This window comes from Lampris incognitus, chromosome 20 (assembly GCF_029633865.1).
Source record: "Lampris incognitus isolate fLamInc1 chromosome 20, fLamInc1.hap2, whole genome shotgun sequence".
Taxonomy (NCBI): Eukaryota; Metazoa; Chordata; class Actinopteri; order Lampriformes; family Lampridae; genus Lampris; species Lampris incognitus.
Window position 1 is genome coordinate 15,528,018 of NC_079230.1, and position 15,460 is coordinate 15,543,477.

Below are 15,460 nucleotides of genomic sequence, written 5' to 3' on the forward strand. Positions count from 1 at the left end.
ACAGCTTTTTACTCTCGGCCTTAAAGCGGCTGCTGGGTCATTTGCTTATGTGCCTTCCTATTTCATGGTGCTTATGGATGGAGCAAAGTACATATCTTTACCCACTTAGATATTCCCAGGGGGCCCACGATGTTTTTTTCCAATAGACTGTAGCTCCCCCTGTAGAGGAAAGGACGATGTGCCGTGCTCACAATTCACCAAACAGTAGTTGCTGCGTAAGAGCGACGTATTGCTTATCCCCTCCCCAGGTTTTCTGTGCTGTTATGGGGATTTGAACTGGCGATTGTGTGTTACACCGGGCCTCTTGAATGGCCCACCGAGGTGATAGTTTTCAACTTGTGTTTACTGTCTTCTGTGTGCAGTTGGACAGGGGCAGAGTCTGCTGTTGTTTACACCACAGGCTGTGAATCAAGTCAACCATGTCAGCAGAGCTAACCCTTAGGAAGTGTGTGTCTGCATGTGTGTTTGTGCAAGACTGTGTGTGGGGGTGTGTGTGTGTGTATACATATATCCTGTTAGTGTGCATGCATGTGTGCACATATGAATATGCATGCATGTACATGGCAATATTTTAAGTTTCTGAGCTTGCAAGAGTGTGTGATTGTGCTTTGCTTTTTGTGTGACAGCGTTTGTCCTTCTCTTCATGTGCTTTGCTTTTGTGTGGTAACGTTCATCCTGAGCAGCGTAAGGAGAGTCCAACATGTGCAGATGTGTGTGTCTGTCAGCCTGCAGACATCTCGGAGCACTAAATAGCAATCATATGGTAGCCAACAGCACTTGTCGTGTCAAGTGCCATTAGTGTAAATGTGCGGTAGAACACCAACAGTAACGTGAGAAAAAGGAGATTCAAATTACAAATTAGCTGGACAGCACACAAATCAGGCTCACACATATATCGTCGCCAAGACCGCGTGTCATGTCAAGGGCAAATAAAGTAAGTGTGCAGAAGGCAGATCACCAGCAGAGATGTGTGAGTAATGGCAGGGGATTCAAATTGCAGCTGAGATGGACTGTGCCACAAATCAGTGTAATGGTCCCGCCTAAAGACCCGGTATCGATTAAGACCCGGTATCGATTAAGGCAGGTCTGCAAAAGAGGCCTTTTCAGGCCTTTGACTGAAGCGAGCCGGCATGGCGCTCTGGTGGAGGACACGGCGCCGTACTGTGTTACACCAGCTGAGAGGAAAGTGTGTCTGCACATATATGTTGTGGTTCTGCACTTGTGAGCATATTCAGGGGCTTGTGTATACATGCTCATGTGTATGTATTTGCATGTCTCTGTCTGTATGTGTGCGTGTGTGTGTGTGTTTGTGGGCTTTGACGTCTATCAGGATGTGTGGATGTTTGTGTGTGCGCCGTCATGGCTGTGTATATGTATGCATGAGTGTACATATAGAATGTGTTTGTTTACGCGCGTGTGTGTGTGTGTGTGTGTGTGTGTGTGTGTGTGTGTGTGTGTGAGACTTGTTGTGCGTCACCAGCCTCCATCCATCAAGTCAAAAAGGCGGATGACAGGGAGAACCAAAACAAATCCCTTGTTGTGAGATTAAAAAAACAACACTGAAACTGTGTGTGTGTTTGTGTGTGTGTGTGTGTGTTAAGAGAAAAGGACAAGGACAACCAATAGTTTCTGTATTTGCTAAACTGTGTGTGTGTGTGTGTGTGTGTGTGTGTGTGTGTGTGTGTGTGTGTGTGTGTGTGTGTGTGTGTGTTGAGTCTCATTGTGTGTCGGTGTGTTTGTGTGAACGCACTTGGGTTTGTAGGGAGCTGTTATTGCCTTACCTGTTCACTGGGCTGCGTACACACACACACACACACACACACACACACACACACACACACACACACACGCACACACATTATCCTGCTCAGTAAGCGTGCAAAGTAAATATTTCCAAGATGACCGACTCGACCACTCAATCCTGGTTAGGAGCAAGAGAGAGAGACGGAGAGCTCCTGACAGAGGATGAAAGAGGAAGAATGAGCAAGAGAATACGTTACAGAGAAATGAGAAAAGAGAGATATACAGGAGAGAATGCAGGGCAGAGAGAGAGACAGGGACGGGGAAAAATCTCAGGTGAAAATCTCAAGGAGAGGAAAAAGGAAAGCGTTGCTGTTGCAGACAAATGGGTCTCTACATGTCCGGTTCTCTGGCCCGGAAACTCAAAACAGAACCAAAGCAGCAGCGTGGTCCAGATGAACTGGTTTATCAGAGAGCCAACGATCGCCCCGGTGATGCATCGTCTGAACTGGTTTATCAGAGAGCCACCGATCGCCCCGGTGATGCATCCTCTGAACCGTTATCGCTGGCTGTATCAGCATCTGGTCGGACTTGGTTGGTGTTTATTTGAATTGATTTGTGCTGATTTCACTTTGGCATCAAGCAGTGCCTCAGTCCTCAGAATGATTCATGTTAGAGAATTGAAATTTAAGTGAGTGAGGGAGAGAGAGAGACAGCGAGACAGAGAGAGGGGGAGAGAGACAGACAGAGAGAGGGCGAGAGACAGACAGAGGGAGAGCGAGGGAGAAAGAGACAGATTGAGAGAGAGGGAGAGACGGAGAGAGGGAGCAAAAAATAAATACTTAGGGAAGGGAGAGAGAGGAAGACATGAGAAAAAGAGAAAGAATGGCGGGAAAAGAAGATTGCTGACAGAAAAAAAAGTGGTAGCGAGATGGTATAGACAGTGATGAAAACAAGATGGTCAAAAAGGGAAATGGGAGGAAAAGAGCGAAAGACAAAACTGAGAAACTGAAAAGTGGAGTGAGAGCGAGAGGAAGAGTGGCTGAAAGAGATGGAAAGACAGCAAAGAAAGAAGGGAAGTCGACAGAGTGAAAAAGACATTGAGTGCAACAGACATAGAAGGAAAGAGAGAGAGAGAGAGAGAGAGAGAGAGAGAGAGAAAGAGGGCAAAAAAGAAAGTAATGAACGACAGGAGGAGAGAAGGGAGAGAGAGAGGAAGACCTGAGAAAAAGAGAAAGAATGGCGAGAGAAGGCGGGAAAAGAAGATTGCTGACAGAACCCCCCCCCCAAAAAAAAGTGGTAGCTAGATGGTGTAGACAGTGATGAAAACAAGATAGTCAAAAAGAGAAACGGGAGGAAAAGAGCGAAAGACAAAACGGAGAAACTGAAAAGTGGAGCGAAAGAGCGAGAAGAAGAGCGGCTGAAAGAGATGGAAAGACAGCAAAGAAAGAAGGGAAGTCGGCGGAGTGAAAAAGACAGATTGAGTGCAACAGACATAGAAGGAAAGAGAGAGCGAGAGAGGGGGGGCAAAAAAGAAATGCTTAGTAATGAACGACAGGAGGAGGGAAGGGGGAGAGAGAGGGAGGAAGACCTGAGAAAAAGAGAAAGAATGGCGAGAGGAGACGGGGGGGGGGATTGCTGACTGAAAAGAAAACCCAAAATTGGTAGATAGATGGTGTAGACAGTGATGAAAACAAGATAGTCAAAAAGGGAAACGAGGAAAAGAGCGAAAGACAAAACAGAGAGAGAGAAAGAGAGAAATACAGGCAGAGGGAGTTACATGGAGAGAATAAAACAGGCAGAAAGAGTGCGCGCCAACAGGAAAGAGTGGGATGAATAGATAGCAAGAGAGAGAGAGAGAGAGTGTAAGTGATGACCCATCCCAGCTGTCTGTGGATAATGAGAAGCTGTCAGCACTAAGAGAAGACAAGAGAACACTGCCAGAAGTGTGCGCGCGCACACACACACACACACACACACACACACACACACAGTAGTCCAGTTTCAATATCAAGTGTTTGTGTCTGTATGTAAACATTCATACATCCATTGAAAGTAGGTGAAATTTTTGTTGTACACATGTACAACGTGTGTTAGCGTGCATAAACCATTTGTGTGTCTGTGTGTGCACATGTGTAGAGAATGAAGCCCTTGGCATATAGACAGACAGACACACACACACACACTCACACACTAAACCCCACTTTCTTCCTCATTCTCTCTCTCTAACACACATATAACACACATATTACACACACTAGCAGTCATACACTGTAAGTGTCCTTATGTTACAATAAACATGCACACAACACGCATTGGTATTAAATTTTTCTTCACAACACACACACACACACACACACACACACACACACACACACACACACACACACACACACACACACACACACACACACACACACACACACACACACACACCTCCCTCCACCATTAGTCTTCATTAGGGTCTTTATGAGGAAAATTAGAATGGGAGTTTCCTCCCAAACGGAGCCCTAGGGTACCGCCACAACCTGTCTGTGTGCGTGTGTGTGTATGTATGTACTTGTCTGGGAGAAAAATAGTGTACGTCTGAGTGTGTGTGTGTGTGCATGCGTGTGTGTTTGTGTATTTCCTAGTTTAACTACCTTGCTACTACGTCTGGGAATGTCTCTCTGTTCACCTCCCTCTCTTTTAACTTCCTCCACCATTGCTTTCATCCTCCATCCCCCCTTAACACACTCTCTCTCTCTCTTTCCTTCTATGTTCTCCCTCGACTCATTCACTTCTTTCTCTTTCCACACCTTCATCTATCCTTTCATCTCTTTAAATTTGCTCAAACTAGGACTAGGGTTTTATTGGCGTGGATCAGAAAGTGCAGACTGTTGCAGGGCTGCTAACAGCCACTCAGACGAGGGCAGGGTGGCTCTCGGTATGAGCGCCGTGAATACAAATACCGCCTGCAATTAAATACCAGTACTTGTTGAGCTGCTGGTTATCATTAATAACGCGTAAATGCATTCATCACATTTCATGACTTTCACTTAGTCAGGCTTTAATCTAATTCTTTGTTGCCGTTCTTTTATTCTTTCTATTTTGCCCTCCACATCTATTTCTCTCCTCCACTCATTTCCCATCGGTTCATTGCCACCATCTATAAAACACAAGGATGGTAGTTTATCTCTCACTCTCTCTCTCTCATCTCTTCTCCCCCTTTTTTCCGGTCGGTAATGGGAACAGGGGCAGGGGGACTGGAGCGCTGGGGTAAAAACCATCCTGATGCTGGAGGAAAGCGAACTTTCCTTTTATTTGATGATCCATCTTTCCTCTCGTTCACGCTTATCAGAGGTCTCGGATTTAAATCCTGTTCAGCCAACTGTTGTACCAGAACTGTTCCGTCTTTGGCAGGCAAGCTGTCAATCACACAGGTTTGTGTTGTACTACGTACTGGCGGCCTGTCCAGGGTGTCTCCCCGCCTGCCACCCGGTGACTGCTGGGATAGGCTCCAGCAGCCCCGCAACCCTGAGAGCAGGATAAGCGGTTCAGATAATGGACGGATGGATGGATGGATATACTCACCAGTTTGAAACTTTGGCATTCTGTACATGTTGTGTAGCAGACCCAACTAGATGTCGACAATGCAGGTTTAGTTTCTGATCGACTATCTAATGGAACAAAATGTATATTTTGTACAGTCCGCGGTGGTGTAGCGGTCTAAGCATCGGCTTTGTGTCAATGCAGTTGCCCACTGGGGACCGGGGTTCGCGCCTCGGTCTCGTCAGATCCAACTATGGCCGGACTCGATGAAGCAGCAATAATTGGCAACGCTGTCTTCGGGAGGGGGGCGGAGTCGGCTTGTGTTCGTCACATGAATGCGTCTCTGGGTGTGTCGGAAAAAGCAGTGGTTCAGCCTGGATTCGCCTTGTCACAGAAGTGGCGAGGCGTCTCCTTCGAGACTGCTGGCCGGAGAGATGCAGTTGGCGAACACATGCAGTACAAGGGTGGGTGTTTGAATTAAAATAGGGATCGATTGGCCACTAAATTGGGAGAAAAAGGGTAAAATCAGAAATATTTTTTTTTAAAAATGTATAGTTTGTATAACAATAATAATAATGTATATTTTTTGGATAATTTATTCGGACGTCCTCTTCATTGGATGGTACGTGTTGAAGCCTCCAGTCCACTAGAGGCCGCCAAACCAATTCATTTTTGAATCCATCCATTATCCGAACTGCTTATTCTGCTCTCAGGGTCACGGGGATGCCGGAGCCTATCCCAGCAGTCATTTCACAAAATTTTTACAATACCCTGAACGCAAAGATCAGAACATATAAAAACCACCCAAAACCCCAAAAATGTTCCTGTTACTCTGACGAGAAAATAAGACGGGCAACAAAAACCTTGTGTTCGGCCCTAAAATGTGATTTTTATTTTATTTTTTTCATAAAACAAGCGAAACGATAACTGCACCAGTTTTCCAATGGCTTTTCAAAGGTGTGAGGCAGGTGTCAATATCTTGAAATCGGGGGAAGGAAAAGGCGACATCACCGATTTATCGATCAAGTGAAACACAACAGACGGGTGTCCTCGCTTGTTTATGTGAACTTTAAAGTAACAAACAATACGTAATGAAAAGACTCGGCAATAAGATTTTGTTTTTTTTTCCCTGATATCGTTTCCATGAGGAGTTGACCAATCTAAATAAACCCGATATGTCTAACATCATTTCACTCCTCTCTCTCTCTCTGTCCACTTTATGTTGACCTCTCTCTCTCTCTCTCTCTCTCTCTCTCTCTCTCTCTCTCTCTTTGTCCTTCACTTTACAGGACGCTTGCAGGTCCTTTGCTTATGTTTCGTTTTTCTCTCTCCTCTTCTCAATCATTCTTCATCTCTTTCTCGCCGTTTTTCTTTCACCCATCATCCCTCTCCGTTTCTCTCTCCATTAGGAGGAAATGGAAAATGTGACATCAGCTATTTGGTAAACGGAGAGAGAAGGAGAGAGGAAAGGGGAGAGTGGCGGGCATGGAGAGAGAGGGAGAAGGACAGCAAGGAGGGGTTAGAAAGGAATATGGATGATGTACGGATGACAAATGGATGGATGGATGGTTGGAGGGGAGAGAGTGAGAGAGAGAGAGGGACTGAGGTTCAGAAGCCATGAAGAGATAAAGAGAAGACAAACTGTGGGGTGGGGGGCAAAAGAGAGGCAGGTTGAGAAAGTGAGCTGAGGGGAGAGCAGGGAGGATGAGAGAAAATGATAGAGGGAAGATGCAGAGCGAGAGAGATGGATGAAAGGAGAGAGGGGCAGAGGGAGAGAGAGTGACAGAGAAAGATGGGGGGGAGACAGGGCGCTAAACAAAGATGGAAAATGTGTGCGTGAAATGAGGGAAGCAGGCGAAAATGAGAGGGCGAGAGAGAGAGGGAGACAGGGAGAGAGCGATAGAGAGTAAAGGGGAGAGGCTTCACCTCATTAACCCCATAATACAGAGTAAATATAGCTACAGTCTAAATGGGGCATAGAAGCTGTGTGCGTGTGTGTGTGTTTGTTTTTGTAGTGTTGTGGGCGTTTTTGTAATTTTGTTTCCTTTTATTTGAAGCTGTGTGAGTATTTTCCGTTTTGTGTATGTCAACATGTGCTTGCGTGTGTGTTTATGCTGCAGCGTTGTGTGTGTAAATTATGGGGGCAGGTCTGTAAATATGCTCATCTATTTGGTTGCATATCTGAGTTTGTTTGTGGGTGAGGGCAGTTAAAGTGGACACGGGTGTGTGTGTGTGTGTGTCTGTGTGTGTGTTTGAATCACCACCTGACACTGGTCCTTATAATACTGTATATTTGCAGTCAGCTCAAACCCAGAAACAGTGACAGACTGAGATCAAGAGAAAAAAATAAAAATAAACAAACGAGAAAAAAAAAAGACTTATGTAGTCATGTCTATCTACACAAAATATCCCTTAACCCCCCCTCCCCTACCCAGTTCCAATAGTAATCAACAAATAAACACACAAAAGAATAAACAAAACTGCAACACAGCGGTCTGCACTCTTAAAAGGTCAGAAAATTGCGGGGGGGGGGGTAAATGTTTCCAATATTTGTCTGTAATTGAGGAGCGCTCAATGTCTCAACTAGCCCCGTCCTTCGGCGGAGGCTCAAAAGCGAGGCGGGAGGTGAAACCACAAACAAGTGGAATGATTTGCGTGAATGTTTTACATTCTCCTCACTTTACATCTGTGTAGTGGGACAATTGGGAACTCCTCCTCTACTATTTGCAGGAGATGAGTGTGGAAAAATTGGGTTGTCAAGGTTTTGAGCATGCAACATTTTAAAAATGGGGCCCTGGTACCCAAATGAGATCCAGATATAGTACATCCCACTTATTTGAACAAGCTGCTCGCACCCCTTGTCTCATATTGGAATCAAGGTGATGTGGACCTGGACTATGTACAGTATCAGAACAAATTTCTCTTCCCATCAAATGGTGACTTGTTAAATCCAGTCAGAAGGTTTTAAATGAAATAAAATCCAAAATGGCTGCTCAAAAGTGTCATAAAAAGGGGGTGTCCGGGTGGCGTAGTGGTCTATTCTGCTGCCTACCAACACGAGGATCCTGGTGCGAATCCCTGTGTTACCTTCAGCTTGGTTGGGCGTCCCTACAGACACAATTGGGTATGTGTCTGGTCGCTGCACTAGCGCCTCCTCTGGCCGGTTGGGGCACCTGTTTGGGGGGTAGGTGAACTGGGGGGAATAGCATGATCCTCCCACACGCTACGTCCCCCTGGCAAAACTCCTCACTGTCAGGTGAAAAGAACCGGCTGGCGACTCCATATGTATCGGAGGAGGCATGTGGTAGTCTGCAGCCCTCCCCGGATCAGCAAAGGGGGTGGAGCAGCGACCAGGACGGCGTGAAAGAGTGGGATAATTGGCCGGATACATCCATCCATCCATTATCCAAATCACTTATCCTGCTCTCAGGGTCGCAAGGATGCTGGAGCCTATCCCAGTAGTCATTGGGCGGCAGGCGGGGAGAAACCGTGGACAGGCCGCCAGGCTGTCACAGGGCCGACACACACATTCACACCTAGAGACAATTTAGTACGGCCGAGTCACCTGACCTACATGTCTTTGGACTGTGGGAGGAAACCGGAGCACCCAGAGGACACTCACGCAGACACGGGGAGAACATGCAAACTCCACACAGAGGACGACCCGGGACGACTCCCAAGATTGGACTACCCCGTGACTCAAACCCAGGACTTTCTTGGTGTGAGGCAATCGCGCAAACCACTGCGCCACCGTGCCGCCCTCCTATCCACATAGTGGACACAATTTATCCACACTTTAGTTTGTGTATGAAGGAAAAGGAGGAACAGAGTCAGAACCGCAGACAGACAGAAGGAAGGAGCGACAAGAAGAGCTGGTAAAAGAGACAACATGGAAATGGAAATGGAAGAGGCCTTGGCTGACAGAAGGTCGACACTGGGCGATATTTTACGGGAGGTGAAATGTTTTCACTCGTAATGAAATAGACGTTGTTGGTTTACAACCCTCCACACACGCGCTCCCTTAAGAGAAATCAAGCGCTCCTCTTTGACTGAACAAATATCGGAAACACTCATGACTACTTACATTCTGCTCACAGGGGTCAAAGGTGAAAAAGGTCAAAGGTCAAGGAACAGAATTGACATACCTTCAAAGATATAATATTGTGTCTAGAATCCACTCCATTGTAATTAAAGAAAAAAATGATTTTTTTTAAGCTTTCGTGCCATTTGATAAACTGATTTCAGGTGAGCGGGTGATAGAAAATATTTCATACACTGAAACGTCGATTCCTCCGTTTTCAAAGTTAAAACCTCCTCGCAGAACAGACGGGGGAGACAGGGAAGAAAAAAATAAGAGGGGAAGAGAAGGAAGGAGGGACAGAGAACAGAGAAAAAGACTTGAAGGAAACGAGTGAGTGAAAAAGAGGAAGGAAGCACAAGGGTACGGTCACACATGCGCGGAACTAACATCTGCGAATGCTCGTCTCCTGTTCACTTCCATTCTATGTGAGCGAAGGGGCAAATAAAACATTCGCTTCTGGTGGCGAAGGAAATTCATGTCTTCACTTTGCGTGGAGCTCAACTTTAGTGAACTCTGACCGGCGAATCCTCAGCCTCAACCAATAGCAAAGAAGTGGTTGACCCCAATTGGCATCACATCCTGCACCGCCCACATTCGGCACAACAAGATATGAATTTCGCATCGGCGGGCGATGGTCATCCACCTGCTTTCACGCATGTGTGACCGTAGCCTTCGGAGGGGATTTGGAGAGAGCGATTAGAAAGCTACGGGGGAGAGAAAAGAGGAATTAACAGGGACTGAGAGAAAGTACAAGAAGAAGAGGAGGGAGAGGGGCAGGCTGAGGGAGTGTACAAAGGATAAGATATGCCAAATGACAACATAAGAAAAGTTTTCCCATGCATTCTTTTCAGTCCCTGTACGGAAAAACATGAATGAAAGACAAGAGACAAAAATAGTCTCGCTGAAAATGTTTTTCTCATTTTCTCTTCCAATTTTTCAACCCTTTTTTCTGTTTTTTTTTTCTCTTTTATATTTCGTTTTCACTCAACCCCCTCTTTCCCAGTCCTGAGCTCCTCTGATTGGTTGATTATCCTCCAATCAGAGTCCTGGTAGCACCTCCAGCCAGCCAGTGAGGTTGTCTGAGGTTCTGGTTAGTTAAATCCAGGGGGTGGGGCATGGGGGGGGTGGGCTACATTTTGATTTTTCAATCCGTAAACCCCAAATATTAATGTTTGGTCTCGCACCCTGGAACTCAGGCTGATGAAAACGTTGTGTTAATGCGTGTGGATCCACCAGGAATAGGCTCCGACCCGGTTGCCAGAGCTTAGAGAAAATATAATCAAAAGATGTAGTCGGGCTGTAAAGTCAGCAGTCATAAACGCCCCATCAAGTTGATCAGCGACAATCGTTTCTGTGATAACTGACCTGTCAGGGGGATTTCTGGTGAAGTTTCACAGACAACGTTCGAATCGTACCAATTCGAGGTTGCCTGGTCAGACTAATTTCTGATGAAAACGCAGTGGTAACTATCCAGTGAGATTCACACAGTCCAATCAGGTTGCTTCCCGGTACGACCGCAGTGTCATTTCTGTTTTTGCTGTAGGGGAATGCTTTGTCCTTTTTTTTTTCTCTTTCTTTTTTTTTCCTGGAACGAGGCATGATAGAAGTCAAAGTATTTTTTGGGGGAGGGGGTGTGAATAAAGAGAAGTTTGTCTATAACAAAGGGAAAGAGCGAAAAAGACCCGAGTGAAGTCCATATCAGGGGCCGCTCTCTAAGTAGCATCGTCGTTGGTCGGTCGCGGCGACAGCAGCATCCTGCATGCGGTCACGATTGCCGTAGTGATCCAGGTTGCCATCGAGGCCTCAGTTTGCTGCAGTTACGGGCTGGTGTGCGGGGTTAAGTTGGTGGTAATGGTCCCCTCCTCTCTAAAACATCAGTGGGGTCTTCAGAAACGGCCGGGACTCTGGATGGAAAAACAAACAAGCAAGCAAATATGTCAAAATGTGTGAAATGAGAAGTTATGACGAGTTTACTCCTAAAATGAGCGCAGGTAGACGACCCACCAATCACATGCATATACCCTGGGGCCCCAAATTCACCAAAGGCCCCCAAAAGACTAAAGTTCAGTAAGTACATTTGCCCTTTAAGAAGAAAAAAAAATGGGAAAGTATGATGTGTATCCTTAGTAGCTGTAGGAAGAGTATTTGGTGGGATTATCTGCGGAAGCTCTCTGATGTATTGGAAGGGACGGATGTATAATCTTCAGGGTAGTATAGTGATTGCTGTAACGGGGGTATAGTCTGGATGCAGACTTGTGCCAAAAGTATCAGAGAAATCATTTTTAATTGCAGGTGAAATTAACTTCTCCGCAAAGTAAAGAAGAAGAAGAAGAAGAAGAAAGAAAAAGCAAAATCAAAACATTTGAGATCGGAAAAAAATTGCAGGCAAACACTTTGAGTGAAAATTGAAGGAAATTCATTGATTCAAACTGCAATACCCTGGCTGCAAACTTCCCCACTTTGCTTATCTCCCTTGTTGCTTTGACTTGTCTGACTTTTATTTGTCTTTATAATTCTGGCACTCTGGTGTAGGGCGGGTTTTATAGAGGGACATTTCCATTGGTCAGTGGACTTTAGAGTGACATCTCTTAACTTCCAGAAACCAGTCCGAGGGGGTGACTGAGAGACACACACACACAGAATCTAAAGCCTCTTTCAAAAACAAGCATTTTTAAAATCCAGGATATTAGTTATGTCATACCAATTCCTGACTTATGCTCGCCTCCATTATGTCACTTACTTGATTTTATTGAAATCAAAAAGTGGTGGGCAGACTAGATTACTTAAATTCGTTGCTGGTGTTTTTTTTTTTTTTTTATTTCCAGTATTTGCTGTCGGTATCATGTGGGGCCCATGCTGCAGCTGCAGCCTGGTGAAATAGACAGGGATACGCCGTCATCTTTACCAAGATCTTTACCATTTCTTCATCATTTCATGTATGCAAGTACATGATATGAAATGACAAAGTGTTCCTGATTCCAATCAATGTGAGACACATGCAGCTGCGGTGGGGGACTTTTCCATAAATTATTGTGTTATATTTTTTGATGTATGAAAGCAAAGGGAGGTCATTTTACCATACTGAACTCGGGTTTTATAATAGATCCTTTCAGATTACGTGAGGCCTTGGAGGTGCTGGACTAATCCACGAGGCCGTGTCGGCACAAGAACAGCAGTACAATAACAATACTCAGTATGTAGTCAACATCAGAGAAAGTAAGTGAATGGATATTCACCCTCCAAAACTGTCCTTTAACAAGACACTGATATCTATCTCCTTTGGGGGCGCTATTCTGTAAATGGCCCCATTCTCTCTCTTCCGCGTGGACGAGGCGGGGGGTAAAAAGAACCCCCCCCCCCCTTAATCCATCCATCCATTAACCAAGCAGTTTATCCCAACTGGGATTCCAGGGATGCTGGAGCCTATCCCAGCAGTCATTGGGAGGCAGGCGGGGAGACACCCTGGACAGGCCGGCCGCCAGGCCATCAATCACAGGGCCGACACATACACACACACTTTCATACCTAAGGACAATTTGGTACGGCCGATTCACCTGACCTACGTGTCTTTGGACTGTAGGAGGAAACCCACACAGATACGGGAAGAACATGCAAACTCCACACAGAGGACGACCCGCAAGGTCGCACTACCCCGTGGCTCGAACCCAGAACCTTCTTGCTGTGAGGCGACCGCGCTAGCCACTCCGCCACCGTGCCGCCCATAAATCCCCTACAATTAAGTATTGCATCGAATTTTCATCTTGGCAGAGTTTAAACACATTACCATAAACCGGCTGATTGCTCTTCCAGCAACCACGTTGTCTCAACTGTCCGAGAGCTGGTTCAGCTGGCTGTCAGGTGGACCTTCACACCGATGTGGTGTGGGTGAGACACGGCTCGTGTTGTGACGTTAGCATGGTATTTAAATGGCTCCTAATGGGTGATGTCACGCATATCTTAGAAAATGGAAAACTAAGCGGTCAACAACGGCTAAGGTTTGCTTGCTTAGCGTAAAATGAACCGCTTCGGGTTTCAGCTGATGCTCCTGCAGAGAACAAGAAACAACACTGCAAACTATCCAAACTTTTTCCCTTTTTTCTCAAAATATTCCCTCTCTTTGAGTACAGCGTCCACGACCCTCACGCCTGCAGTTTTGCTGCAGTTGTCTCTCTCTTTTCTCCCCTTGTCTCTCTCTCTAATCTCTGCCATCCCTACTTTATTTCACCTCTGTAGCGCTCCTTCCGCGCCCCGTGGTGCTAATATTGTACTCACCACCCACCCACACATGCATGCACACACACACACACGCGGCCCTTCCGCTCCCTGCGGTGTCATTGTTTTCTGCGAACGTTGCAAAGTGTTTACATTTCTGCATAACAGCAACCATAAACCTGCCCTCCCTCCCCGTCTCAATCCCCCTCCTCTGCACTCTCCCCTTCTCCCCCTCTCTTTTTATCGCTCTCTAAGCTCACCCCCCCGCCCCGTTACTCCTGGCCTTTCCTCTTTTTCGTCTCTCTTCTCTACCACTCCTCTGCCCCTCTTCCTTTCATCCGCTGCCCTTTGTCACTCTGTCTCACCCTCCATTGGCGGTTCTTTTTCTCGTCCCTCAATGGGACTTCTAAACTTTACCCAACAGGTTTGGGGCCCCGTGATCGAGAGAAAGAGTTAAGGGCCTTTAGTGTCTCCTATTCTTCCCACCTCTCTCATGTGAAATCATCCTTCCTCCGTCCTCTCCGTTTTTATCACCGTCACAAACTCATCCATCGCCCCTGCTTCTTTTTACCCCCCCCTCTCTCCCCCTCATTTCCATCCCTCTACTCTCGCCTCGTTCTCTGGCCTTGAGTTTATCGCTCCGTTATGCGCTCGACTCCTCCCTTGCCTCATCGTTTTGGCCTCGGCTGTCTTCCACTTTTCATCCCTCCATTATTCACTCATCCCTCGCTCATCCTGCACTCTCTCCCGGTGCTCCGTCCCGTCCCCCGTCTGTCCCTGTAATGAGCGTAAGAGTGTTAGCTAAACGCTGTGTTAGCCAAATGCGAGCTGTGAAGATGTGATCGTTAAATGCCCCGCCCCCCTCCTCGCAGTGTTTGATTTGCTCATTTCCAGCCTACATAAATACATCCGTCTGAAAAGATAAATATATAATGGGGTCTGTGTTGGTGTTCTCATTATGTCAGCCTCGAACGTACGTCACGTAACAGCCGGTACAGCCCACCGCCATGGTTTTAATCGGGTGTTATGTGTGGCGTTGTGGGAGAAGCTGCCCCTGTTCTCAGCGAGGTGGACATCTAAATTTGGAACAAAATTCAGCCGACTGAGGAGAGGATGAAGGATGGGAGGAGCAAGATGAGGAGGCCAGAAGGGTAGGGGACAAGGAAGGGAGGACAGAGGGGAGGAGAAGGAGGTTCACGCCGCCTACGCCACCGTGAAAAACTAATTTCCCTGTATTAATTCCCCCATCTGTGTTCTTTTTATTGGCGCCATTTTGACCTACCTATCACCTCCCATCGCTCTGTTACTATAACACTATATGGTGTGTGTGTGTGTGTGCCTGTATGTATGTGCATCTGTCTGCTTATGATCTTACAATGTGTGTGTGTGTGTGTGTGTCTCTGATGCATGTGTATATTTGTGTGTGCGTGTGAGTGAGTGTGCACGTTATTATGTCTGTGTCTATATTTGTCTGTGGGGAACGTGTGTATTTGCATGTGTCTGATGCATGTGTATAATTGTGTGTGTGCATGTTATTTTGTCTGTGTATCTATAGTTGTGTGTGTGTCTCTGATGCATGTGTATATTTGTGTGTGTGTGTGTGTGTGTGTGTGTGTGTGTGATTCATCGTGCTGGTAAAGAATCTGCCTGACCCGTCTCGTTAAATGTCTATAAGCTAGGTCGCTGAAATGTCACCGGGCCTTGGAACAAGGTCACATTTTTCAGCGCCGTCCCACGGGACACCACGACACACACTCCTCTCCCTACACCCACTCCTTCTTCCCTCTCTTCCTGCCCTCTTTCACCACCGCTCCCCTCCCTCAGTCCCCCCGTTCATCTCCATCCTCTCCTCCCAGTCCAACTCCTGTCCTCTTTCATCCTTTCTTTCTCGCTTTC

General features: G+C 46.5%; 1 protein-coding gene across 1 annotated transcript in view; it reads right to left on the minus strand.

Moving 5' to 3' along the window:
- Positions 1–11,218: 11,218 nt before the first annotated feature.
- Positions 11,219–15,460, minus strand: part of dachb (dachshund b) — a 101,961-nt gene continuing 97,719 nt past the window's right edge. Inside the window, exon 13 of the mRNA XM_056300650.1 lies at positions 11,219–11,256. Within this exon, the coding sequence (XP_056156625.1) occupies positions 11,219–11,256 (38 nt within the window). The remainder of the gene's footprint in view (positions 11,257–15,460) is intronic.